The sequence below is a fragment of the Lonchura striata genome, chromosome 8, assembly GCF_046129695.1.
Source record: "Lonchura striata isolate bLonStr1 chromosome 8, bLonStr1.mat, whole genome shotgun sequence".
NCBI lineage: Eukaryota > Metazoa > Chordata > Aves > Passeriformes > Estrildidae > Lonchura > Lonchura striata.
Window position 1 is genome coordinate 9,455,661 of NC_134610.1, and position 26,937 is coordinate 9,482,597.

Consider the following 26,937-nt stretch of genomic DNA (forward strand, 5'->3'; position numbering starts at 1 on the left):
AAATTCCATCAAGTCTGCATATTGATCACTTTATTAAATTGTTATTTGATACACTTTGAATGTAAAATATTCTGTTATTATTAGCTCATACATGACTTATCAGTAATTCAGCCTGATGGTAAAGGAAGGAGGTTCCTGAATTCTCTATCCCATCCTCATTTATTTGATACTTCAAAACTGTGCGATGTGTAAGTATTTTTCCACTTCAAATTGAAGATCATAAATTCCCTGCTTTGTGTGAAGGATTTGGTCACATGGTTGCCATTTCAGGGGCAGGAATGTTGGTGTTGCTCTGCAAAGCCCCAAGCTGTTAGCTGTGACTGGACTCTGAGCAGGAGGAGCTGAGCTACCCTTGCTGCTGTTCAGGAGGATCAGGGATGCTGCAGCCACTGGTTTTGGTACCTGAGCTAGCTTTGCCAGCTGTGAGACTGAGATTTTTACAATATATTTGTGATTGCAATACATTATTTTATATATATATATATTACTCTGGTAAATGGGAAAGACCTATAATTCCTCTAAAATTAGTCAAAATTATTTTAGAATTAGCTCATTTTTTTCTCTAAGCAATATGACAGCGAGTATACAGATTTAAAAAAATTTGCCTTCTCTGCAATTTCAGAAAATCTGATAAAGCACAGCAAAAGTAGGTTGCTCTTCCTTCTTTTTTTTTTTTTGCCTTCTCTCAAAATAGGAGTATTTCAAAAGGGGATTAAAGCTTATAAAATGTGCCACTGGTCATTTTGTAGATGTTTTTAACTCTGAAAAACATCAGGTATGTAAAGTTACCCAAGTACAACTATAAGGTTTAAAAACTTCAATGTTTCTAAAATTCATGCCACTGGTACCACAATAAAAACCCCTGGTCTGTGAACCCAGTTTGTGTTTAAAATTCAGAAGCAGATGGGAGATCTCTCTCCTGGAGTGTAAGATGTGCTGCTTGAGCAGGATCAGGACACAACTGCAGTCTGGAAATGTGCAGGGAGCTGCACTGGTCAGAGCAGTGGAGGTTCCTGGAATGCAGCCTGGTGTGAAATGCCAGTTCACAGGAGTTCTGTGCGTCTGTAGCGGTCACTTCCATACAGGTACAAAAAGTCAAGTATCACAGGGAGTTTGTCACTGTTACTGGTTGCCCCCTCAAAATACCAGCAAGTGCACAAGCTGCAAGCTGAGCCCTGGGTACACCTCCCTGTCACCCTCCACTTCTCACTTCATCTGGTTCAAATTAATGATGAGAACTTGCTGAGAAAATCTGATACTAACAAAATTGTCTTTGGTTATTCCAGATGGTTTTTTTTTTTTTCTGTGTTTTAAAGGAATACAGTAAATTCAATCAAGGTCGGATTACTACTGAAGATTCCTAGTGTTCCAGATTTGAAACAAACAATACACCCATCCCAAACACCTTCTTCTTTTCCCCCACCCCTTAAACTGTTGTATTTATACATCTGATGAACATTCATGTGTGTCTGAGCACAGTAATAGTACCTGTTTTTCCAAAGGAGCTTCTACTGGGAAACTAAATCAAGGAAGGCCTAAATGTCCCAGAATACAAAATGTTATTTGTCTTTGACGGGAATTATGGAAATCCAGCATTTGTCCATGTGATTGCATCTAACTGCTCCTGGATTTCTTTATTTTTTTTTAACTATGATTTATCTGTTTGAATGAGTGCTTTGATTTTTCTACATGTTGTGCCATTCTAGAAGTAACTGCAGGCAAAACATTGAGTTTTATGTGAGCTATTTAGCTCTGTTGTAGAAATTACAAGGGGAACTGTTTTCAGTTAACAAGAAAATAATTATAGGGAAATACCCACATTACTAACTCAAATAATATTAAGTTTTACGTTTGTTTCCTATTTCTTGGATATAAAAATGTTGAAATTAAAGGCAGATTTTTTTTTACCCCTAGGACAAGGGGAATTAAATACATTCTTTGCTGCTTTTACAGCAAGTGTTACACAACCTGTTTCTCTACTTCAATTGCTGTGGAGTGGACAGAAGTCCCAGGAAGGTGAGAATTCAGCCAGGTGAGGAGAAGGGATCTCTACTTGTGCTCTGGGTGGTTCTGCAGGCACGTGATGAAATCTTGGATTGATCGACCCTCATAGCAAATCTTGTAGATGGTTGTAAATAATGGAAACCTGAAAGAAGCACATAGGAATTAAAATAATTTTTAAAATTTATAAGAATATTTTTATTCTATTTTAATGGAAGGAATTTTTTTGTTCTGTTGAAAGTAGAAAAATTTTGTCTCTCTTTACAATATAATTTTAACTTGGGGCTGCCTTTACTGGAAGACTAATGGGCGAAGGAGAGGAGCAAATCATGGGAGTGACAGCAGAGAAAAGCTGGTTTGGAAGCAAAATACCTATCCAGTATTTTTTATTTAAAAAAAATTTTGAATTGCGTGTCCTCTTTTCCTGCTGTGTGCAAAATGGATACATTATTTGCAGTCATTACTGATATCCGAAGGACTAAAGAGAATGAAAATGTCTAATGATTTTCTTTTCTTGGCTTAAAGGATTCTTTTCCTTTTACAGCTGTCTCAGTCATTATGTGGTAAAAAATTAGTCCACTGAATGATTCGTAGCTGAGCATGTAACAAAGGGCAATTATAGGATAATTATTAGATCAAGTTGTGATTTGAAGCTTTCCTTTTCTCTCTCATTTTTGAAAGATAATGCCACTTGAATCTTCTGTATCTGTTCCAATTCTAATAAGTTTTTAAGGATTCATTTAGCAGTGTTTGACTTCTCAGTACTGCTGATGTATGAGAGGAAATGGGATGGAGGGAAGCCTAGCTTTTCTGTTGTGCAAATTGATGTAAAGGTTTCAAATTATTTATAATCCTACACCATCCTAAGCAATTAGAGGTACTTTTTACCTTTACCATTTTATTTTTGTGGCACTAAAGCATTGATATCAGCACACATTACCTGTTCGGTGCATGTAAGAATCTTTGATTAGGAATATGATCCTGAAATATGTACTGAGATAACCAAATTCAGGTTTGCACTGAGAGCAGGACTGCTGCAAGCTGCACTGCTGGTATACTGAGAACAAGAAACTCTTTGCCCCATGAATCATGTCTGCAAGATGATTCTGTGTACAGTCTTAAATCTTATTTGGGGGATGGGGATGTCTGGGAGGCTTCTTTACATTATAATTTATTTTGTTTCCTGTGTATGGGCCATTCACTTAAGATTTGGTGATGATCTCTGTGGGTCCCTTCCAACTCAGAATATTCTGTGATTGTTTTCCCTGCTGTTCCAATATGTGATCTCACATTACTCTGTTACACACTAACAGTATCCCCTGAACCCACTCTCAACTGACCCTGGCAATGAGGAGTCAAACCAGGCTCTAGCAGGGGCCCAAGGTGTAGAAAGCTGTTGTTGCAGAAATGAGCAAGATAATTAAACACAAGTACAGTTAAGGAGATTATGAATCACTCATAATTTGTTGTTGCTTTTGTTGGGTTTTTTAAAGTCAAAACACTTACTTATGGAGCATATCTTTCTGTTTCAGAATTTTGTAGACTTCGGCAGAGGTCTGAGGACCTTGCAGCTTTTGTCCATTCAGCATCTCCTTTTCCAGCTCTTCAATGGACTAGAAGAGAGAAGACTGATTACTTGGGTCAGAGGGGGATACTGCTGTGATACCAGCAGTTATCAAGAAGGTAAACAATTAATGATGCCTTTGTAAAACACAGAAGGACTTCTTCAAGTGTTAACATAAAGTATTTCAAAATCTTCCTTACTTTTCCTGTGCGAGCAAAGGCTTCCGCTACTTTTCTGTTGCGTCCGCCGTAGCAGGTGGTGATGAGATCAGCGACCCCACAGCTTTCCAAAAAGGTGGCTATTGACACTGGTCCCTTGCAGAACATCTTGGCAAAGGCCACCATCTCCATGAGGCCCAGGCGTATCACTGCTGCCTTGGTGTTGTCACCGAAACTCAGTCCATCGCAGAACCCCGCGCCCACCGCCACGATGTTCTAAAAATGGGCCAGTGCAAAACACAGGGGAGGCAAGGAAACAATCAGCCAAGGTGTGCAGCTTATCAGCATGCACTGAGCTCCAAGGAAACCCAACAATCCTGTCTTCATCAGAACAAGGGTCAATTTCCAATAGTCATGAGTTTATCTTGTGAAGAGACAGATAATGTTGAGCAAAAGTTTCTGGGCTTTTAGAAGATTTTTATTAAGTATCTGCTGTTATTCCCAAGTGCAAAAACCAAAGTAGTGTTTTATACACTAATACTGCAATCACATATCATGTATGCAATTAGTGTTTTGTTTTTCCACTAGTTCCAAGTTGGATCTCGCTGACCTTTCTGTTTAACTATGTAAAATATCCCACACAGTCATACCTTTCTAGGTTTTCTTTGTGGGTCTCTGATTTGAACAGGCATAGACTCTATGAAGATGCTGCAGTAGATCAAATTTTGGGCTTACGTTTAAATATCAGTAGAACTGCCCTTGTCTACAGCTCTAAACAAATCTTTCAGGATCCTAAAAATCTTCACAAGTCCTCACCATTGTTCAGCATGCTTCCCTTCCCACTTTCTAATTCCCAGCTCCTAAAGAAGTCCCTAAAAAAATGTAGTTCAGTGTATATGAGTAATATGCCACGTAGTGCTACCATTGCCATGTTTGGTCTAGACATGTATGTACCCCAGTACACATTTAATTTTTCAATTTTTTTTTAGCAGAGGCAAAACCAAACCGATGATTTCAAGAAATGCAATGATTTATCATAAAATAGTAAAAACTTCTCCCATATGTTCCTGCCCCCAGTTCTGCTCTGTGGCCAAAAGCTAAATCTGTAGTGTTTGGTTTTGTATGTCAAAAAATTTTATTTTTGTATGTGAAGTTAAACAGAACCAATTCTTTCCTCATCAGTCATCCACCTCCTCCATGGAAAGGTGAATTATTGAAGTATGACTAAATGTGTAAAGAAGTAAAAAGGATCACATGCTGAAGTCACTGTCAATTCATATAAAAGCAAACTCTGAATCTCACACTATTGTTTCCTCATTGGAAATTTCGTGACTCTGGTGTCATTTCTGATCCCACCAGAGATCTCCATGTGGACACTGCTGAATGGCACACAGACGTGCTGCCAACACAGAGCATCACTTCTGATGTGAATTTTCTTGCAGGTTAGTATTTAAATTGGACATAATTATTAGTGGATCTACTCTATGTAGTGAGAGTCATTGTCTGTGTGCTCACAACACACAGAAGAGAAAACACAGTAGACTAAACTATGCTCTCAAAAATAATGTGCCTCTGGTAAAATAAAGATAAAAATATGAGTATTTTTAAATGTTTTGCCTGCAGCTGCATTTTAAATAAATTTCCCCTTTTGGGGGGAATTTATTTCTCAGGTTTATTTTCCAGGTTGGAAAGCTGGCTCATGAATGATGTATCGTGTCTGCTCTCATTCACTCACATGGTGACAGGACTCAAACCCCATGGCTTACAGAATACTCAGGTGATGTTAGAATTTGGCCCTAATTTAACATACTGGCTTGAAAACACTCACTTTTAAGGCTCCACAAAGCTCCACTGTATCAGAGTCAAGCACCACAGTAATCCTGAAATTGGGGGTCTGCATTAATTCCTTAAAGATTTCTCCTTGAGTTTCATTTTTGCATCCTGTGGGAAAGAAGGATGAAAGAGGCTTTTACAATGTTTCAGAGTGCACACAATTCACCTGAAATAAGGTTCTAGGGACAACTTCAGCTTTTGTGATCCCAGTCCCAAGGTGTTGCTAAACCAGAGATCTTTGCAACAGCAGTTTCTGCTGCTGTATACCAGTGTTAAGTTTAGGGAGCTCCAGGGCATTGATCAATAATGCTTAATGGCACTTTAAAGAGCTTAAAAGTAGATACCCCCTAATGAATCTTTCTGCCTGAGAAAGCTTGTACAACCACAGACCTTACAAAAGACATCATTTACAAACTGTTTCCTGCAGGACAATGGTATAATTTCTGCTTTGAAAATGTAAACCTGGGTCACTGCTAAATACTATCACAGGGCACAAATTACTATTGCCCAGTTACAGGGGGATGCACAGATGATGAAATTGAAGGTTGGCACTGCCAAACCTTTTTCCTACCAACTCTACAGAGGTCATGTATCATGTTACAGTGTTCAGCCAAGGAGAGCCCTTAGTGCTAAAGAAACTGTTGTTTGCCTTGACCTAGAGAGCCCATGGCCAGCTGGGCAAAGACCTTTGAATAGAGTTGCACTTGAGTTTTGTACAGGTAGCTTGGTTTCCTTCAGGGTGAGCTCAGCTGTGAGGTTTACTAGCCTGGGGCACCACACTCTGGTAGCAGGGAGGTTTCCCACCACCTCATGAGAAACTTGAGGTTTTCTTCTTGTTCTTCACAGTACCAGTTCTCTTTGAGGCAGCTGTTTCTGGACTGTGTGGCTTTCTATGGGGACAAAAATAAGGGGCAAAGCTCTTTGCACAGTCATCATCACATCATGGCTTCAAACCAGGCCAGGAGAAGTTAAATTCCCTCCAAGAGAATTAATATAGCTCAACTCTCCTAATCATGTCTAGTCCTATCTCTGCCTAGCTGCTTTTTCAGTAACAAATGCCCAGCTGGTACAGCTGTACCATTACTGTAATATTTGCAAGGCAAATAAACATTATTGCAACATATTGCAACACAATTCCTTTTTCTTTTGCCTTTCCTAGCTGTGGAAGGATGTAACTTTAATTTTGACTGATTTTAAAAATCTCTGAGTTTTAAAAACTACTGGATGAACTTTCCAAATCAGGTCAGACCCAGTCTGGGAGGATCTGAAGCTGTGTCTTGGCAAGCAGTCCAAATGGCAGAGAGGAACAGAATGTTACTGGGTTTTCTTTTCCAAACAAAGAAATTTTAAGATGAAGAAATACCCCTCTGGGAGTATGAGCACATAGAAGCTTCTGATTACACTTTGTCTAGACTGTATTCTGTATCAGCTGTTGATACACTGATACACTCATTGTTGAGCCCTACAAACACAAAAGGTGGCTCTTGCCAACTCCTACGGAAACAGGATTAAGCTGTGATATTTTCAATGGATTAAATTAACTCTCAGCACTGAAACCCACTGTCAGATTGAATCTGATTCAGGACCAAATTCTCTGGAAATAATCCTGGCTCCCTAAAGGAGCTCAGCAGGCACTGCTCCACTTGAGGACCTTCTGGAGACCAGTCACACCCTCTGCTTCTTCCAGAGGTTATCCTGCCACAGGTGACTTTAAACCCTAGCTCTAATTAGCTCTTTGCAATAGTTACCAATAGTGGTTTCACAGAACTTCTCATCAGCCACTTCTTTGGCTATGTTGGCCCCCATCAGCACACTGATCTCTATTTTCAGCTGCTCTCGAATGAGGTCAGAGATGAGCTTCAGGCCATGAGGACCCTCATCAATCCCCTGAAAGGAAGATAGTTAAAACCAGGGTATTATGCCAGGAAAATTACAGCAGCAGAGCACTGGTAAAGCAGAAGGTGTTCTATTGCCTGCAGCTTTCTGGTTTTAATTTTAAAAAAGGGTCTTATAATCACTAGTGTTAGCCATTAATAAAAATGCTCTGGATTTGTACTTTGGTAACTGCAAATTCAAGGCAAGCTCAGGGAGAAGGGGTGACAGTCAAGGTCAAGAGGCCTCACATGAAGTGCTCCTGTCCTGAGTCTTGCTTTCTTTGATGTTGTATTTTTCCTTTTGGTTAAATTTCTGTAGTACAGAAAAAGACATTTAAAACTAAGTCTATAAGAATTTTTTTTTTTTTTGCAAGATCTAAGTATAAATCAGAGTGCTTTTTGGGTGTTAAGGAGTATACTGAACTGTCTTAGGTTTTTTAAACTAAATTTGCAGAAATTTCCTTCCTCTCCCACCTTCCTCTCTTCTCCTTACTGCTGCTTATGAGGTAATTTCTATAGAGTGGAAGAGCTTGTATTGAAGTTCAACAACTTGAATTACATTTCTTTCATTGCAATTTTAAGTGGGATATTTCCTATAATGCAATCAAACAAAGAAGTGGTAAGGCTACATTCCTATGCTTTGCCTCTGGCTTTTAATTTGACATTCTCTTAAAATATTAACCCCTTTAAAGATTACGATAATCTGGTACCTCTCTAGCCTTAAAAAGAGATGCCTCTGTTCATGCCAGATTGAAATTGCTTCAGTTTTTCAAAATCATTCATGTTATTATGCCATTTTAATGCTGCCAAGAACAGCTTTATCATGTACTTGGAAGAGGCACTTTGACTCAGAGTTCTCAGGAGTTAACTGAGGCTGTAGTCTCAGAGTATTTTTTCTGGCAGCAGTGTCAGCTTTATGCATCCCTTCCTCTGCCCATTTTCACCTCCATGCTGGTCCAAGTGGGAGCTGATCCAGGCTAAACAGGACTGGCAAAACCAGATACTCTTAGCCTGGATAGGCTGCCCCATCCTTCCCTCTCCACAGCCATGAGAGTAGCAGAAGGGCTGGCAGAGCTGGGCAAGATTTAACTCTTGCAGGAAGAAATGTTCATGTTTATGCAGAGCATGCAGCTGAGGGCTGCAGCTCCTGCCCTTAAGTTGGAGCTGTTTATTTACTCCATATTGACTGGGTATTGTGGAGACAACAGCTTACCTTGATCAGGGAAATCCCAAATGTCCCAGGTTTTATCTGTCCTGCAATCTGCCCACAGACTCGTCCAATAAATTGATGTGGCAGAACAAACACTAAAACATCTGCCCCATTTGCTGCTTCAGCCACGTCTGGTACAGCCACCTGGGACAAGAGTGACAAACAAAATGAGCCCCAGGTAAGAATCCTCAGTCCTTGCAAGACACCATCACACCAAAGCTGTGGCAAATGAGTGCAAATGTCCTTAATTTTAACTGGCCCTGTGGCATAGGTGCCAGCTCTCCACACAAGCAGCTACAGATCACTTCTGAAATATCCAAAGCAGCTGAACTGTTGGATTTTTAATATTTTTTAAATAATTTAAGTCTGTGTGGATGATCTGGGAAGGATTATATACTTCATAAATTTGTGGTGTGCTGGGAAGCCTCTTTGCTAGTTCAGCTTCTTGATCTGGTTCCTGAAGATGGCTGACCAACCCCCTGTGATTCTTCTGGAATGAGTGGTAGCACTGGGGAGCACAGGAGAAAAATGGGCTGGTTGGGACAGAGGCTCTTCTGGAAGTCTTTCATTTCCATAGGTCACCAGCTGAGTTACTGAGGGATAAACTGTATCAAATGACAGAGATTATAATGATCTTTGGGTGTGTGCCTTTGTTTTAAATATACAGTAATTTTCCCAAGAGTTACAAAAATCTCTACAATGTGCTTATAAACTACCTAGCTGTATCTTCCTCCACATGCTGGCATTACTCAGAACAACAACTCAACCCAGGCTACAGAGGCAACAGCAGGTGCATTTGAGCCTGCTAGAAGCAATTTACAGTAAAAGCAAACATCACTCTTAGATGCAGCCTTGGAGTGTGCAACCTTAAGCAAGTGGGACTCCCAGCAAGAAAACCAGAGCTGCTGCCAGCCAGGCTGCTTCTCTGGGAAAAGGGAAGTGGGAGCAGGGCAGAGGCTGGCAGCACTGCACGGGCTGTGCTCCTGTCTCTCCAAAATGCTGCAGAGCAATGCAAGGAAAAGCTCAGCTTGTTTGGGTTTCTTTTTTTTTTAAACTCAGTTGGAGATGGTCTGAGGATCCCTCTACTGCAACCAGCTGATTTTTGCTGGTGAAGCCTCAGGCTTTGCTCTAAACAGGGTGAGGCTGGCCTCAAGGGATGGTGACAAGATCTGCTAAAGGGTTGTAAAAATAACAGTGACAAGTCAGTTGTAACCCAGGAGAACTGTGTGCCAAGTTTAAACACTAAAGTGCAAATATGCAATCACAGCACAAAATGGAATACTAAATATAACCACTCCCCAAGCAAGGAGACCCACCACATGCAGCATTTTAATTTCCCTTTACAACTGCAACTGTTCCAAAAATGTGGCACTACTCACAAAGCAGCAGTGCTTGGCAAAATCTTGAACAGCCAAACCCCCTCACCTCACTTGTTACAGAAGCAGTAAATTATTTAAGGTAATTAATTTAAGTAGAGATGTGTAACTTGGTATTTTAAATGTCCATGAAAATAAATACCTTATATTTTTTGATGGAATTTAGAGCTTTATTAACTGCAGCTGTCCTGAAATCACCTATGAGCTGATAGCTCATTATTCACCTTCTTGTAAGCCACAGCTCTGCTTTGAATTTTTTTTTTTTTTTTTTTTCCTGAAGAAAGGAGAACAGTAGCTTTGTCTGTTTTTCCAGAAGATGCTGTGGGTTTGAAATAGCTCTGTGTAGACAGATCTCTGCCTGCCATTTCTAGAGTTGTGCTGCTCTCTGCCAGGGAGGAGGATGGTGTGATACCAGCACAGAGACAGGTGGTGTTTGAAGTTGCATGTGACATACAAGACAAGCAGAAATAACAGAACTTAATTATATTCCAGGGAGTTATAATGGAGTGAGTTAGGTGGCAAACCAGAACAAGTGAATTGCTTCCTAATACTTTTTTTCAGACATTGCTTCCCTTATTGGAAAAAAAAAAAAAAAGTAAGTTCAGTGATTTAATTTTTTTTTTCAACTTACCACATTGTGGGGTATCTTATACCCAGGCAGATATTTAACATTTTCATGTTCCTGGTTGATGATTTCTGAGAGTTTTCTTCCATTAATGATCTCTTCAAATACCCACATCTTGACAGTGGGATCAAATCTGTTTGATTTCTGGACATTTTTGCCAATTATTCTTGCTATGGCTGATCCCCTTTAAAATAAAATAAAAATAAATAAAAGGGGGAGAGTACTTTTATTGTGAATTGGAAACACTAGTTACTTTAAACATCATAACTCATAAAAAGCCTGTGCTATAAAGCTGTCTAGGTGCTTGCAACATTTATCAGAAAGCTTTATCCACTACCCTGCATCAAGAGCCCCTCAAGTTTAAGAACAGAGGAAGTAGAACAGGGGAAAAATATTAACTGCAGTAATGGAACTGAAGTAGTATCAAAGGTTATAGAGGTTATAAGGGTTATATAGGTGTGTGATGTACCATCAATAACACTAAGAATACATTATCTGAGATTAAAATCTTTTATGGTTCTCAGATAATTCTGGTTTTTGTCAAGATCAATAAATGTAAAATAATCTAGGTGGTAAATAAGTGCTGAGCAGACTTGCTGTGACAGTCTTCATGCATCTCATGTAAAATAGATGCATCCCACTTTCCTATCTATAACCAGTTACAATAAGGATTTTACATAAGAGCTAAATGCTCAGGAAAAAAAAACAACAACCCTTCAATCTGGTGACTTCTCTTTACTTATTGTTCTAATTATCATTGGAACAGGATCTGTAATACTTGCAGCCTGAGGATATTTTAACCATGCAGTTCACTCATCTTGAATCATGCTGAGCATTTTTAATTTCAGGTCAGACAATAATTTTATTCCCCCATTATCACTGCAGCCTTACAAACACTCACATGGGAAGGGAGAATTAGAAACCTCACAGAAAATATCTGAAGTGTTGTTTAATGAACTTTAAATTATTTGGGGAAGAGGGGTGATTATTTTTACTCCTCTCTATCTTCTCTACATTTTAATGCTACTTTAATCTCTCAATTATTGGCCACTTTATTAACAGGAGTGAAAGAGAAGCTCCAGTTGCAGCATTCTTTTCCTCTGACCCATGTGTAACAAGGAGCATGAATAGGATTTAGCTGTGGTGTGTGTTCTAGAACTGATAAAGTTCTTAGGAATATCAAAGTCCAGGTAGGTCTATGCTGTTAATGATTCAAAGGAAAACCTCACTGTAACTGAACCTCCTTGGTTCACCCATATTTTTCATGTAACAGGTTTGCATAAGGTTAAATTGCTTAATAATGAATAAGGTCTTATTAATAGGTAATTAAGGTCTTAATCTTTAATAATAAAGAAATCCTGCTGAGATCAGGTTTCACATTGCTCAGTGTTGATAATAAGCAATATCCTGCTTTTTTTAGTAGTGCTTTTTTTATTTAGTTCTTTAGTTTGGGGCTTTTTGGTTGGTTTGTGGTTTTTGTTTTGGAGGATTGTTTAAATTTGTAAGGGATTATTTGGTTCTTTACAAGATTTAGGGAAGTGTTTAAGGGTGAACCTTTTCTGTAACAGTTCTGCTTTTTTGAAAGAAAGGCATGCATAATACATTAATATTATTTATAAAATTGCTTATATTCTGATTCTCTTGCCCTGCTATCAACAGAGGGCACATTCAAAGCTTGAGCTCCACATAAGAAAAATGTAATAGCAAGAAAAAGGTTTGGGGTTTTTTTCATAAACTTGAGATACAAATTCATTATCTGGGTTGTCCAGCACAACCTGGATGATGAACTTACACAATCCTACCCATAAAAATAACTTTTTTAGCTAAGTACCAAGAACATACAATTTTCTGTTGAAAGATGCAGAATCCAGCTCTAATCCCTGCAATCCTGACTGAGACTTGCAACTCTCAGTAGATAAACACAAGCCCTCCTGCACCTACTGGCAACCACAAAATGCAGTGCAGCACTTGCTTTGCTCAACCACATCACTCATGAGCCTCCTGGCAGTGTTGACTTAGCAAGTCCCTGTGACCTGCTGAACTTCTGCAGCTGACATGAGCTTTTGCAACATTGCTGTGTCACATGTCAGCCACGATTCCTAGCTGCAGGAAAGCTTCAAGAGCAGGGATCTGAACTGCCACCCTAATATTTATGAGGAACATAAGAAAAAAATATTTGCCAAAGGTAAACATATTTCTCTGTAGCACTAAACCTGTTCTGCTACCAAGGCTATGAATAAATGTTATTCATACCTCGGAGCACAATGTTTATGTCCTCCCTGAGGATTTTAGAGTTGGTGTATATGGTAGGAAGCAAGAGATGGGCCCAGGCAGTATGGGTAAGTATATGGTATTGAATGGGCTGGGGTCTCAGTATCTCTGTAGTATAGCTCTCTTCAATTTTGTAGGTACATGTAGAAAAACAGAATTTCATCGGGTACAGATCTGAATACAACTAAGTGACTTTAAATGATGTCTTGTGGGATGCAGCCTGGGAAAAGCAGGAGGTCCTGGCTTGAGGATGCAGCAAGAGAATGATGAAGTTTGTGCCTGTGGGCTGACCAAAGGTAAAAAAGTTGTCTTTCAAATATGCAGTCATGGCTATTGAGGGCTTGGAAGAGACAATGAGCTGCCAGCACAGGCAAGCAAGGGAAGAGAAAGTGTCAGGGAGAGGGATGCCTTCCCTGAAAAACATGGGAAAGCAGCAGTTGAGGAAAAAAGTGATGGGGCTAGAGAAAGTCAGAAGTGTGACAATGAGATGCAGAAGGCTTGGCTGTGCAGTTCCATGTGAAAGGCAGTGAGATGTCATGCACAAAGAGAATGCATTGGAGGCAATGGACTGTTTTTACAAGACAGGAAGGCAGAGAGCTTTGCTTTAATTCTGCTATGTTCTCAGCAGCTCACAGGCAACCACTCCCTCACTTATTGACTTTTCTGCCATTACTTCCACCTAGCTGTCAGATATTTTTAAAATCTTAAGGAGCTTGCTCTCCTTGTACAAAAACAATCACCAGAATTACCTTGAGGCTAGGTTTGCTAATCTCAAATGCATGCACATGCACGTTGGTCTGTTTGTTTGTGCTCAGTGTACAGAAAGCATAAAAAAAGTAAGATGCTAAGTCCTGTGAGATGGATTTACTGTTCTTACTGGAATCTGTCAGACTCAAGGAGCTCTGGAGACCTGTGCTTTTGTCCAGGCTAGAAAGGACTGAGCAGTAGCAAACGTATTTGTAAGAATGAAGATAAATGACCTGAACACTATGCTGTATCCACACCAAGATGCAAAAGGACACGCTGAGGAGGAAGGAAGTGAAAGGTGCCAATACATCATGCTTTAAATGAAGCCTGTGCCCCGGTTCCTTCAGAGGAACACAAACAGCACCACCACCCTTCACACTGCTGAATGCTTCCATTTGAAGTGCCGGGGCCCTGCAGCAGGCACACACAGCGACAGCTGCAGCTCCGGGCCTCTCTGGATTCTGCCGCCAGCCTTTAAGCGGCTCACACACCTGGGGTGATGCGGGAGCCTCACGCTATTCCAGTTGTCCCTGACTGCTGCATCTCTCGGGACCGACGGTCCCTGCCCAGGAGCGCAGAGCCGCGGCAGGACGGGGCCGGGGTCGCGGCTTCAGGACCATGGAGACTCCCCCCGCCCCGGCCCCGCCGCTCCCCGTACCGCACCTGTTGCGAAGCCCCCGCCCGCCTGCGGGAGGAAAAACCGAGCAAGGAACGGGGGGAGGAGGAACAAAAGGGAAAAACATAAGGAAAAAAAGGGAGGACAAAGGGAGAGCCCCGCCGCGCTGCGGCACTCACCAGTTCCCCGAGCCGATGATGCAGACGCGGAGCGGCGACATCCTGCGGGCTGCGTCCCGCCCGCGGGCTGGGCTGGGCTGGGCTGGGCTCGGCTCGGCTCGGCTCGGCTCGGCTCGGCTCAGGCTCGCTCCCGGCCGGCAGCGCCGCCCCCGGCCCGGCCCCCGGCGGTTCGGGGGACGGCTGCGCGGGCGGCGGCCCCGGGGCAGCGCCGGCTCCTCCCCGGCCCCGCCTGCGGCCCCGGCCGGTCCCGGCGCCGAGCGCTGCCCTGCGAGGGGGAATGAATGGGGAAAACGGTGCCTTCTCCGAATCGCAGGGATAAGGGTCTGCCTGGGCAAAGCGGGAAGCCCTGCGCTTCTCGTGGGGTGGGACCTTCCTGGCCACCGGCAGCCCCGAGGGTTTCGGTAGGGTGGGTAACGTGGCGGAGTCTGTGGCACAGGGACAGCTGGGCTCTTCGGGACACTCAAGGTCCCACGTGCCCTGCCCCACAAAGGATAATGGTTTAAATCCTTCAGTCACATTAGGAACGCGCCAAGAGAAGGCTATGAGTGCATTAGCAGGGTCAAATTCAGCTGATAAACCCTGAAATATATCACAGCTTTTAATATGGGGCATCAAATATAAGTTGTCTGCAGGGAAGAACGAAAAGGAGTGTTGGTCCTTTTCTCCTACATTGTTTAATGATGCATTACACCCTACAAATGACCATATTTTGCCTCTCAGCCCTCTCATCTAGTACACCCTGACTCCTCTTCAAAGCATCCTTCTCTCATTTTTGAGCCAAAGGACTGCATTTGCCACCTCTCCTGCTCTTGCACTCCAGCTTCCCTTCATCCTGCCATGTCAGGGTTCCTGTCTCTGCCGGGGGGCTGTAGGCTCAGCAGTGACCACATCTGCTGCCCTCACCCCAGAGTTTGGCTCAGTGGGTTCCTGGCTCTGTGGGATGTGGACACCTGACCCTGTGATTCATAGAGGGAGGCTGGCTGCCAGCACTGGAGGAGCCTGTGGGTGTTTCTGGAGGTACACATATGTTCATCTTGCCTGCTGTCAGCTCCATTGGCTCAATTATTTGGTGCGATGACTGTGGACTTAACAAAAAAGACTAGATAAAAATCCTGCAAAATAATATTTTGAGAAAACAACCAGGACAGGCTAATGAAAAGAAAGGTAGCTGGGACCTGGGGCATGTGTGAAGCCTGATGGGGACTCTGAAAGAATATGCATTACCTGCAAGCGAAGTTTGAGCACAGCCAAGGCGCAAGAGCCTGTCTCTGGTTCCAGGAACATTTGCTTGTTCACCATGATTTGTTTGTGTCCCTTCATTCTCTTCTCCCTTTAACTCACCTTCTCCTTGAGAAGAAGATCTAAAATGTTGGTGAAGAGTAGCCATCATCCTTCTTGCCCTGTTCCTCTGCTTGTTACAAGCTCTTCTGTCCTGGTGAGTCCCCAGGCCCCAAGAAGAGGACATAGTCACTGAAGCATAGACTTCTGCAACTAATGCCACAGAATATGTCCTGGCTCTATACAATACATAAGTATTGCAAACTGTGTAGTATTATTTTCTAAATTAATGTGGAAGCTTTTAATTACAAAGGAAAACTGTAGCAATTTGATGGCCTTTGGACTAATTTTTGTGGCCTCCACATCATGATTACAATGACCATTTGGTGGGTGCAAATAAACTGGCAGGGGACGAGCAGGCAGATGGATCCAGCAGCACTTGTGGAGAGCAGGGGACACCGCCTGGGACTGTAAGTGCACACATTAGCTTATCCATCTGTGACACTAATTGGCTGTGGAAGTACATAATTTGTGCTGCTGCTGAACTCTCCTCTGGATTTGTGTGCTTACTGCTCCATGGAGATGGATAGGGAAGCATTCTCTCCCCACCGAGGGTTTCAGGTGGTCTGCAGGCAGTTTTAGATGCCAGGTTTGGTTGTCAAGGCTGTCTTAGTGGCAGTGTGGTGTGAGGCCCTGAGAAATGGGTCCTTTGTTAGATTTCAGAGCCCCAGAGCCACAGAGCACACACTGGCGGATGCTGACGACTGTTGTTTTATCAGGCAATGGTAAGAATCTGTTCTTTCCCATGGAGGCTCCATGTTTGTTTTTCACATAAGCCAGGAGCTCTAGCTCTGACTGTGAGTCATTGGGACAATAGCTGACATAAAAGCTCAGTCGCCATAAAGGGAGGCTAAAGACAACTCTCTCAAGGCCACCCCCACCCAATATCACCTGATCTTCCACACCTAATGCCCATGACCAGAGATAACACAGCTGAACCCTCTTCCCCTGCAAACAGCTACACTTCACCATCCATGCAGAAAAGCCAGGGCGGCAACAGGAGATTTTGCTAAGCCAGGTGTGGCTCTTCCTATGGTGGCAATGCAGTCTTTGAACATCCCAAAAAAAGACTGAGAAGTGCCAAACTCTGTCCCTCTTAAGACTGGTTAGAGGTTTTGCCCCCTCTTCTCCTACTGAGAAGCTATTTCAGACCATTACTCCTCTCACAGAGAGAGCCCTTCTTCCTGTTTCATATCCAACTTATGCCCATCTGCTCTAGCATGAGTGCTGTCTATAAATGTGAATGATTCTTCTCCCCTGATGCTTATTCTCCCTCTCTGCCTGACTGAAACCTCAAATGTATTTACAGAGAGGAATCAGATCCCATCCCACCATTCATTTTGCCAAGCTCAGCAAGACACGCTTAGCTATTCCTCTGATTATCTGGATGTCACTTCTTTGTACCTGTTCCAGGATCAATTCAGGCTTGCTGAACACCAATAACCTGAATGATGCCCAGAAATTTCAGCTGAATTTTACCCAGTGTTTTTTTGTATCTATTTGTTTATTGTTCCTGAAAACGCAGGGCTTGCTACATGTAAGACTCTATTTATCTTTCTAATAACTACACCACACACAATTCTTCCTCTTCTGTTATTCATAGTGAATAAATTCTAATTTAAGGCAAAAATGTTATCAATCTCTCAGTACATGTCCCTGCATTGTATGCTGTTACATTTCTTCCTATGTCTGTTATTAGGGCATGATAATTATCTAATTCTTCCTTTAGTTTTTCCTCTCTATTGCAAATATCTCCTAGATTTGTTGTTAGCAAATTTCATTACCTTACTCATAATTTTTTGCATCAAGCTTACTAATGACATTACTTAGACTTACTGACTACTCCAGTCCTGTAATTTTGCTCTCAGCCCATCAGCAGTTTTCATTCCCAGTTCTGTTCCTTCATCATTTTATAGTATTTATGTTAATCCTCATCTTCTCAAGTTTAACTAATAATTATCTAGGTAATACCAAGTCAAATGCTTTACCAAAGTCTACATTGATAAGATTTATTATTTTTCCTTTGTTCTGATACGCCATTATCTTATCAAAGAAAGACATTGAGCTGGTCTACGTCTGACATGCCTAATTTGCATTTTAACCCATTTTCTGCTTCCATTCATGTCTTTATTACTTGTGGCTAACATTTGCTCTAAAAAGCTTAAAGATGTCATTGATGGAGATTAATCAGTATTCAGAAGTGAAGGGTAAAGAGCTCTCAAGTTTTGTGGCTGTGTTACACAATAATTTCCACATCCATGCCCTTTAGCCTCTTAAGTGTGCTGCCTCTGCTCTCTGGGGTTAGTTACATTTTTTTTCCTTATGGAGTCTGAAGCAATATCTTCCTTTAGCTTTTAGGTATCTGCCCTGCTGCTATTGTGGTCAGTGCTTTCCTTCATTTCTTTTGCAATCATGCAGTAAACCCTTTATGTCCTTGTTGTCCTTCCCTGTGCAGGTCTGGTTTGTTTTGATTTTGAGTTGTACCTTTAATTTTGGATGTTTGAATGACAGTTCTCTCTGCATTATCACTCCCTTCTCATTTTTTTTCACTAGGCTTTCTGCATATTCCTGAGATGTCCTGCACTGTCTGCATCACAGTTCACATCCTATGCAGGCATATAGAGCTACTGGTAATATTCAGCCTTATTTTGTCTGATGTCTTTGGAGAGAAGTAAGATTCAAGGACCTCTTCCGTCTTGTGACTACTTGAAAGCAAAGCAGAATATGAATTTTGCACTCCCTGGGGTGATGATCATATAGCACAGCTCCTCAGCATCTTAAGGAACTCAGGCTTTAGAGTTTAGGGAAAGAGGACCTGAAAACTGAGGTATGTTTTTATATTTTTCCAAGCCTTGAGGGCTGATGTCAGGAGGACTCACACGTTCAGTTTTTTCACCTGTGAATCTATAGGTAGAGTTAAGTTTGGGGTAGGTCTGGAGTTTAGAACAAGGGTTCCCAATGTCAGCCTTGGTATGTGAGAGGAGCCCACCTGTTGTGAGTGTCCAGAGAAACAAAACTTCCCTGGCTGAGGTCTGCAGACCATTAAAAACCTCCCACTTCAGCTCTACCCAAAATGCAAGGGCAGTGCCTGACCTTCACCTTACCCTAGACAGCTTGGTGTCTGCACTGGCAGAATTACTGGGCATTATCATTATTATTATTATTTATTATTATTGGCAGTCAGAATTACTGGCATATCATGGGCCTCTTCATTTTCCTCTGGAAAATGTTTGCACATAAGCTCTCCCTAAATTACATTCTAAACAGAAGATTTGCATGGTTTTAAATGCATATATAAACACTAAATTAATATGCTTAATTACTTTTAATTATAGGTAGTAAATAATAGGCATTTATACTGAAGTAGCATATAATATCTCAAATAGACTCTAACAGGATATTAGGTAGAAATAAACGATGTCAGTTTGCCTCTATACAATCTGACAGCCTAAATTGCTTACAGTTTTACAGCTTCCACGTGGACTTCATGCAAGTGGAAGCTATAACACTCACTCATGGGATCTAAAAAGCAAATCAACAGCGAAACTTTGACTCCCTCTACTCTTTTCCTTTAGTTGAATTTTCTGCTGCAGGTTCTCATCAGATTATATAGGAAGAACTTTTTTCACACTTAAGTTAGTTCTCCAACAAGGTACTTAGCAGAAAATGAGACTGGATTTTAGCCATATAGAAATCTACATAATTCCAAGCAATTTAAGGAATTCAAGCAGAACAGACTGAGAGGCCAATTGTAAATCATCCATACTCTTCAGGGCTTTCTGTAATCCAACAGAGAAAGTTTTCAGGCAAGAAATAGGACTATAGCAGAACTGAAAAATTCATTTGACAGAAGAGTAACGGTATTGGTAACTTAATTTTCTATAAAACAGATATCAAACAGGCAACAGACCAACAAAGACTTTCCAGAATCCAAATATACCCACTCCATAGGCAGGACAGGCTGCAGGATATAGTTTGGAAATTAAGAAGTAAATCAGAATCAGCTGGAGTGTGCAGGTAGGTGATCTGGTGATGAGAACAGCTCAGTATCAGTACCCCTCAAACAGAGCTTAAATGGAAACACAGCAGTCAAATTATTGACTATGTAAGCTTGCCTACAAAAATTACCAAGTGCTTTGGTTTGGTTTCCAAACTGAACTTGTTAACATGATACACCTGGAAGTGGCACTTGAGACTGGGATAACAAGCACCTAAACATGGTAATGGAGATCTACAGCAGATGGAGAGATACACATGTTGCCATAGAAACCATGCAGGAAAAGTGTGTAGGAGTAAAGCATGGCACAGAAAATCTGTGGGAGAGGGCTGATGACTGTAGAGCTGAACTTATTCAGCAGCTCTTAAGGTTAGATGGCACATTAATAAAACCCAGTTCTTTTTCAGGATTTAGAGAATCACAGAGGAAAGGAGTCCTAACAGTGAGCTGCAAAACAACTGAAAGCAGAAGCTGTGCCATAGTGCAGGGTAGAAAAAGTCTCTAGAGAAAGGTTGGCAATGGCCACGAGATGGATGAAAGAGCTGGGAAGCCTCTCAACCAGAACCACAGCACGTGCCCCCCGTGCCTGCTGAGCACACCCAGACCCAGGGTTATAAGGGATGTGAATTCCTTGGACTTCCCTCCTAGCAGCAAGTCCATGGAGGGTGACCCAGCCTGGCTCATTCAGAACCTGCAAACTCTCTCTCCTGCACAGAACCTCTTGGGTGTTCCCACAGAGCTGCAGGGCTGACTCTTCTGTGATGGACTTGCATGTGGCTACATTTCTTGAAGAAACCAGGCCCTAAGCAGATAAATGTGTATTTTTGAATTCCAGAATTCCCCCACAAAGAGCTTGAGGGGGAAATCTGGAGGAAGCTCCTGCTGTACCCCGTCGGGGTGAGTGATGTGGCAGAAAAGATCTCCCTGAGCTCAGGGAGAGGAGTCAGCCGGGGGGTGTTGAGGCAAGGCAGAAGGCAAATCAGACATGGTGCAGAAGGACCAGACAGAGGTGACAGGGTCCAGCTGCTGCCCTTTGTGCTAAAATAGCCTGCACTGAGCCACAGTGGCCTGTGAGGCAACACCCCAAATTTCCTTCCTGCTCACAAGTTGGAGGGAAAAGGGCAGAGAGGCATGCATCCCTGTGTGACTTGAGCAAACAGAGACCCAGGACACACATCCAGCTGTCAGCAGCAGCTCCATCACACAGCCAGATTAAAGCCATGCATGCTGGGAAGTGATGCAAGGGCAGGAAAAGGGATTGAAACATGGGGCTCATCAATGGTGCGGCTGTGGAAACGTCTCAAACTCTGATTGTAACACCTTTATCTCCTGCTGCTGCTGCTGAGCTGCGTCTCTAGGATAAGCTTTAATCTGTGTGGGGAGTTGGAAGTCCTCCAGGCCAATGTAAGTGCTTTGAGGGTTCCACATGGTGGGATTGGGTGGTGGGCAGAACTGGCAGCTGTAGGGTCTGAAATATAAAAGGCAATGTGAGCGTGCTGATTGCAGTTTGCAGTGTGGAGCAGGATGGTGTGGTGTGGGTGTCACTCTTCTGTGGTGGCTGCAGAGCAGCATTCCTTCTGGCACTTCTGCAGCTCCATGGCTGCGGGATGAGGATGACAGCTCCAAGCTGTGAAAAGATGCTCTGCATACCGAAACATTAAAGAAAAATCACACAGACAGCAACTCCAAAGAAGCCTCTCCAGAGGCAGATGTAAGGTCCTGCAGTCGTGTTCTTCACTGAGTTCTCAGGGCACAGTCTTTTCCTTAGAGGGTGTCTCTCAGAGGGGAAGCTACTGGGATTGCACTCCCAGCTTCCAGCCAGACCGAGCCTTTGCTGCTGCCCATTTCCATTTCCACATCAGGATTGTGTAGGGCTGAGATAATGCTGGACCCTGGAGCATGACTCAGTGCAAAATCACGCTGTGTGCTGCTCAAAATGAACCAAATGTGAGTGTGAAGAACATGAGTGGGTTGTGGGCAGGGATGGAAACGTTGTAAGCAGTCTAAGTTTCTGACATGCATGAGTGTGCTGCTTTCAGCTGGACCTGAATTACAGCAGAATATGACACATAGGGCCTGATAGAGAAGAGCAAGAAAATTAGGTGATGGCTGACAGTGATTGAAAAAGATTTTGACTCCTTAAGACTACAGATCTGATGAATAACAGTTCAAAGCAGGAACCAATGCTCCTACATGTTAAATAGCAAAACCAGAGATGCAGGGACCCAGTCATGCCTCTAAAGCTCCACAATTAAGACATTCTGTCAAAATATATTCACAGTGTGAAGTATTCCATTGGGTGAAATAGTCTGTGTTACATTTATCTGACTTTACTGGCCATTTTTACCTACAGTCAGGAGAATACAGTCATGTGCTTAATGTGTTGAAGGAGAAAGCCTTCAACAAAAAGCTTTTTAAACCTTCAATAAAAAGCCTTTATAACCAAATTTCCTTTCTTGTGTCGTGGAACCTACAGTTTTAGTAGGTAGGGATCATTTATACTTATCCAGAAGAGGAAGTTCTGTCGTGTTTATTATCCAGAAGAAACCAGAAACATTGTTTTCCAAGCTATTAATACAGTATCAGTTGCCTTGAGAAAGAATTTAACCTCGAGAACAATTGTACGATTAAAAAGTGCAGATATGAAGCTCCATCAATGACGTTACTTTTCTGTAATCTTCTCATTGCCTGGCAGCTCCTCCAGTTCAGCAATGATGATGAAAAAATTGTACCTGTCATGCAGTAAAGGCAAGCTGTACTTCTGGCTTTCCTTTCCCAGGACGGATGCCATTCCCCCGGATGCCTGTAGAGGTTGTAGTTCCCTCACGAGACAGGAGCAGTAATAGTTTTGTCTTCTGTGACCCAGCTACCAGAGGCAGACCCAGATTTAAGACTGTTCAACTTGGTCTCATCCTAAAATAATCTAGGAAAAAACTTCCTGAATTAGACCAACAAAAGAGTGATAAAAAACTTGCATAATTTTATATATATATATATATGTATATATATATATATATATATATATATATATATACACTTAAAAATTTGCACTTTTGTTTTAAGCATGCAGGTGATGAAAACTTTGCTAAAATTCAGAGCTTTTACTCTTTGAACCTTGCTGCTCTGAAGACATAATACTCATCTGAAGAAATGCTAAGCATGCTAAGTGGCTTTAAACTGAAAGAGACTAAATTTAGATTAGATATTAGAAATAAATTCTTGACTGAGAGAGTAGTGATGCACTGGCACAGGTTGCCCAGAGAAGCTTTGGATGCCCCATTCCTGAAAGTGTCCAAGGTCAGGTTGGATGGAGCTCTGAGCAACCTGATCTAATGGAAAGTATCCCTGCCCATGGCAGTGGGGTGCAATAAGATATCTTTAAGGTTGCTTCTAACCCAGGCCATTCTATGATTCCATACATAGCCAGACTATAAACTTTGAAATAAATAAACAAGAGTTATTTTAGTGTTGATCAGTGTTGGGCAGTTTCCTGAAATTAACAGGCTGTTTAGTTGTGGGAAATTTGCTTGAGCTATGATAAAATACAACCTGTTTCAGCTAGTACCCATATTTGTGCCTACAAGGATTAGATTTGAGAAATGTCAACAAACACTTGTTTTCCTATTCACGTGCTCCTCCTCCACATCTGCAGCTCTTCCTCATCTCCTCCTCCAGACCCAGGAATCCCGGGCAGGCAGGGCACAGCTGTGGAGCCCCAGCACTCACCTCTGCTGCTCTCCCAAGGGCCGGGCTGGGATCCGGGTCATTTTTAGCCACTAAATTGTAGCCGGGGAAGGAGACTGAGAACAGTGAACTGAGCACACGTTATAATTAGTAACATCCTAAACTAAAGAGAAAAGGCCGATGGCACTGTGCAAGCCCTTAGCAAACGTGGTTTACTGTCAGCCTTTCTGCGCTATTCAGCATTTTGTCAATGCCACCTTACGAGAGCCTCTGGTACTGCACAGGCAACACCTTTGGGAAGATAAAAAAAGCAAAGGCACAGGGGAAGCAAACCTGATTTTACCATGCTCAGGGGCTGCAGAATTATTTTCTAAGGATTGCTGGCCTGTCTGGGGTGTTGGAAACATTCTGGGTGGAGGAACATCGTACTGACCACCTGTGATGGTCACAAAGGCCAGGCACAGGTGAGGCTGTGTCTCTGCTGAGACCGGCTGTCCTTGAGCAGGGGGGAAATAAAACACACAAGTGGAACTCTTGCCTGAGTTGATTTTGCTTCAGATTTTCCCAAGAAAATTTCAGGGCTTTAGGCATACATTTTGATGTCATGTGTATCTTCAATTAAAGTTTCAAGGGATTGCCAGAGCAGGAAGCAATGAGTTTGGAGGGCAAGAGGAGTGCAGTTCTGGCCAAAATTTTATTTGACAGACAATGTTACTCTGCTGGTCTGCTCACCTGTGGGTTCCCAGGAAAAATGCAGGGAAAACCCCCCCCCCCTTTTTTTTTTTTTTTTTTTTTTTTTTTTTCTTGCAGGGCAGATATGCTTCTAAAAAGGTAGAAATAGTGAATTTCATGTCTGTGCACTGGTAGTATGCCCTGTCCCCCTGTCCCTCTAAGAGAGATTCTAGGTATGGATGCAACAGGCAGTCCACACTAGTCTGCTGGAGGAGACTGTGTATGTGCTTGGCAGGGAGGGAGAGATATTTGGTAATTTAGAACCAGATTAAAGTTTATAAATATATTTTAAAGACACAGTGCTCGTAGTGTGCCGTCATCATTTGCTGGCCCAAGGCAAAAGTGTTTTGAATGTCATTGGGAAAGTTGAAACATGCTGGTAGGAGGCAGGAAGGCCAGGGCAGCTTTCATGGGGTAAAAAGCTGCTACTGGAGGGGTGCTGTAAGTAAATACACTATTTGTCTGAAAAATGTTCCCCTTTAAATTTTTGCTTTAATGTATGATTCTCACATAGGGATTTTTTAGCATATTTTGCAACACAGTTGTTTACAGTATTGTAAGTGTATAGTAAGAGCTGGAGAGCGGAGGAGGGAGTTTGAATGAGATGAGGATTGGCCTCACTAACCACAGTCATGTCTTGTTCTGCCTTCCTCTTCTTCATGTGCAGATTAATTAAAGTCGGAATGAGGATCCTCTGCTCCGATTTTAAAAAATAATGCAGCTGCAGTAAGTGAAACTGTGACTGGCCTAAAGCCATGACTGGCCTGAAAGATTTCAGAGAGTCAGACCAATCTCTCCCAGTTAGATATGTTGGCATTCCATGAAAGAAAAAATGTAGTAATTGGAGGAAGAATAGGAGGAGAAAATGTGTTTCCTCTCAAGGCTGTGTCGTGGCATTGCTCAGTGCATGAAGTGCTGGGTTGGATGCTGCTCTTGGGTCTCAAGCAAGATCCCAGCTGTCATATCCCTTCTTGTGTATGGCACAGCCTGGATGCCTCACTCCTTTCAGCCCACTATTTTGCAGGGAGAATTCCTGTAGCCCTTATGTGGGAAGATGACTGGAGCAAATGTGGAGGAGGTAAGAAGATAACTGTATGGAAATTATAGTGGAAAACATGTTTGCTACTCCCTGGATGGAATGTGGTGGGCATCCCCAACCTCCCAGAGGCAATCTAAGGAGGACTAAATGGAGGGTGGAGGGGGACTGGAGACACTGTGGCCAGACTGGCAAAACCCTTGAGGAGGGAACTCAGTGGTACTTTCTCACTGATAATCCTCACAGCAGCTGAAAATCAAGAGAGAAAAAGGAAAATATCCCATTGTTGAATCAGCATCCGTGGCAAAATCACTCTCCTTGGACTGAAACGTATCTCCATTGCTGCTACTACTGTGATACCCACCCAAAGATATGAGCACCCCTCATTGAGATGTATGACTAAAGTCACTCGTGCTCCACCTGAATGTGAAAAAATAGTGTAAAAGTTATATAAGGTAGGAATAGAAATATAAGAATATGGAAGTATGTGAGTTAAGAAATGGAGAGAAGTTAGGGAAGACTCCATCGTAACTTCTGAGATCAGTGGGTGAACCTGCCTTCTCCCCCTCAGGGACACGTATAGGGTAAGAACCTATACGATTATCTAGACCTAACTTTTATTAAGGATTAGAGCTTGTTATTATGTGGCTTTGAATTAGTGTATTGCTTTGAACACTTTTTTTTTTGCGGTCAGAGACTATCACCGGCGATCCTCAACCCTTAACCCGCCACAATTTTATTCTTATTCCGTAAGGTGTTAACGCAAGTCCTCCCGCAGCGCTGCCAGCCCAATCAATAATTAAGGCTTTGCCGAAATCTGCCCTTTTCCCGTGACGCCCTCAGGCGGTTCCGAAGGCGCGCGAGCGCTGCCCGCACTAAAGATGGCGGCGGCGCTGACCCGGAAGGGGCGGCGGGGCAGGGCCGGCTGAGGGAGCGGGAGGGCGGGATCGCCCATCCCGGCGCGGCCGTGCGGGAGCCCGGCCAGCCCAGCGCGGCCAGCCCGGCCCAGCCGAGCGAGGCGTGGGGGTGCCGGCGGCCGCCGCCATCGCAGCCCGCATGGGGCGGGCTCGCTCCGTGCGCCGGGGCCGGGGGCGCCGCTGAGGGGCGGGAGCCGCGGCGCCATGCAGGGCGCGGACCCGGCGGCGGCCATGAAGGGGCCGGAGGGCGAGGGCAGGACGGAGCCGCTGCCGGCGGCGGCGGGGCAGAGCGGCGGCAGCAGGAGCGGCGGCGGCCGCGGCGGCAGCAAGGGCTGGCAGTACAGGTGGGCGCGGCGGGCGGCGGCGGGCCCGGAGCTGCCCCGGCGCTGCCCTGGCGCGGTGGGCGGCGTGGCCGCCCCGGCTGCGGCAGCGCCGGAGCCCCCCGGCACCGCCGGGGTGCGGCACGGGGGGCGGGTTCCCCCTGCCCCTGTGCCCACCGTGCGGCTCCCGTTCCCCATCGGCACGAAGCTGCCGGGGGATGGATGATGTGCCTTTGCTCCTTGCCTTTCACATCCTCTTTTCCCCTCGCAGAACGTGGAGACCTGATTAAAGTTGTTAGAGGCTCTTCACCCCTTTACAGCCTTTCCAGAAAAAAAGCTAAACTTTGTGCCGAGTTTTAGATATTTTTAAAGAACTTAATGGCAGTCATTAATTTTTTTATTGATGCTTTCTGTTAGTTGCTGGTAGAAAAATTGAGTGTGCACGGAGTTTCAGTTTTA

At 43.2% G+C, this 26,937-nt stretch overlaps 2 protein-coding genes across 2 annotated transcripts in view; one reads left to right on the top strand and one right to left on the bottom strand.

The window, feature by feature from the left end:
* Positions 1 to 13: 13 nt before the first annotated feature.
* LOC110468278 (glycerol-3-phosphate dehydrogenase 1-like protein) lies at positions 14 to 14,597 on the bottom strand. The gene is made up of 8 exons (XM_021526030.2): positions 14,455 to 14,597; positions 10,648 to 10,825; positions 8,644 to 8,784; positions 7,305 to 7,443; positions 5,552 to 5,664; positions 3,766 to 3,999; positions 3,508 to 3,614; positions 14 to 2,146 (listed from the first exon to the last, which is right to left on the bottom strand). The coding sequence occupies exons 1-8, from the start codon at positions 14,493 to 14,495 to the stop codon at positions 2,050 to 2,052; spliced, it is 1,050 nt and encodes a 349-aa protein (XP_021381705.1). The 5' UTR covers positions 14,496 to 14,597; the 3' UTR covers positions 14 to 2,049.
* An 11,731-nt stretch (positions 14,598 to 26,328) lies between these two features.
* Positions 26,329 to 26,937, top strand: part of OSBPL11 (oxysterol binding protein like 11) — a 37,393-nt gene continuing 36,784 nt past the window's right edge. The window contains exon 1 of the mRNA XM_021526031.2: positions 26,329 to 26,502. Within this exon, the coding sequence (XP_021381706.2) occupies positions 26,363 to 26,502 (140 nt within the window). The 5' untranslated portion in view covers positions 26,329 to 26,362. The remainder of the gene's footprint in view (positions 26,503 to 26,937) is intronic.

Bases quoted from the DNA above. Each gene is read 5' to 3' on its own strand.
- LOC110468278 (XM_021526030.2), bottom strand. From the start codon at position 14,495: ATGTCGCCGCTCCGCGTCTGCATCATCGGCTCGGGGAACTG. The intron at 10,826-14,454 runs GTGAGTGCCGCA...TTTATTTTAAAG, and splicing joins ATCATCGGCTCGGGGAACTG to GGGATCAGCCATAGCAAGAA. The intron at 8,785-10,647 runs GTAAGTTGAAAA...CTCTTGTCCCAG, and splicing joins ATAAGATACCCCACAATGTG to GTGGCTGTACCAGACGTGGC.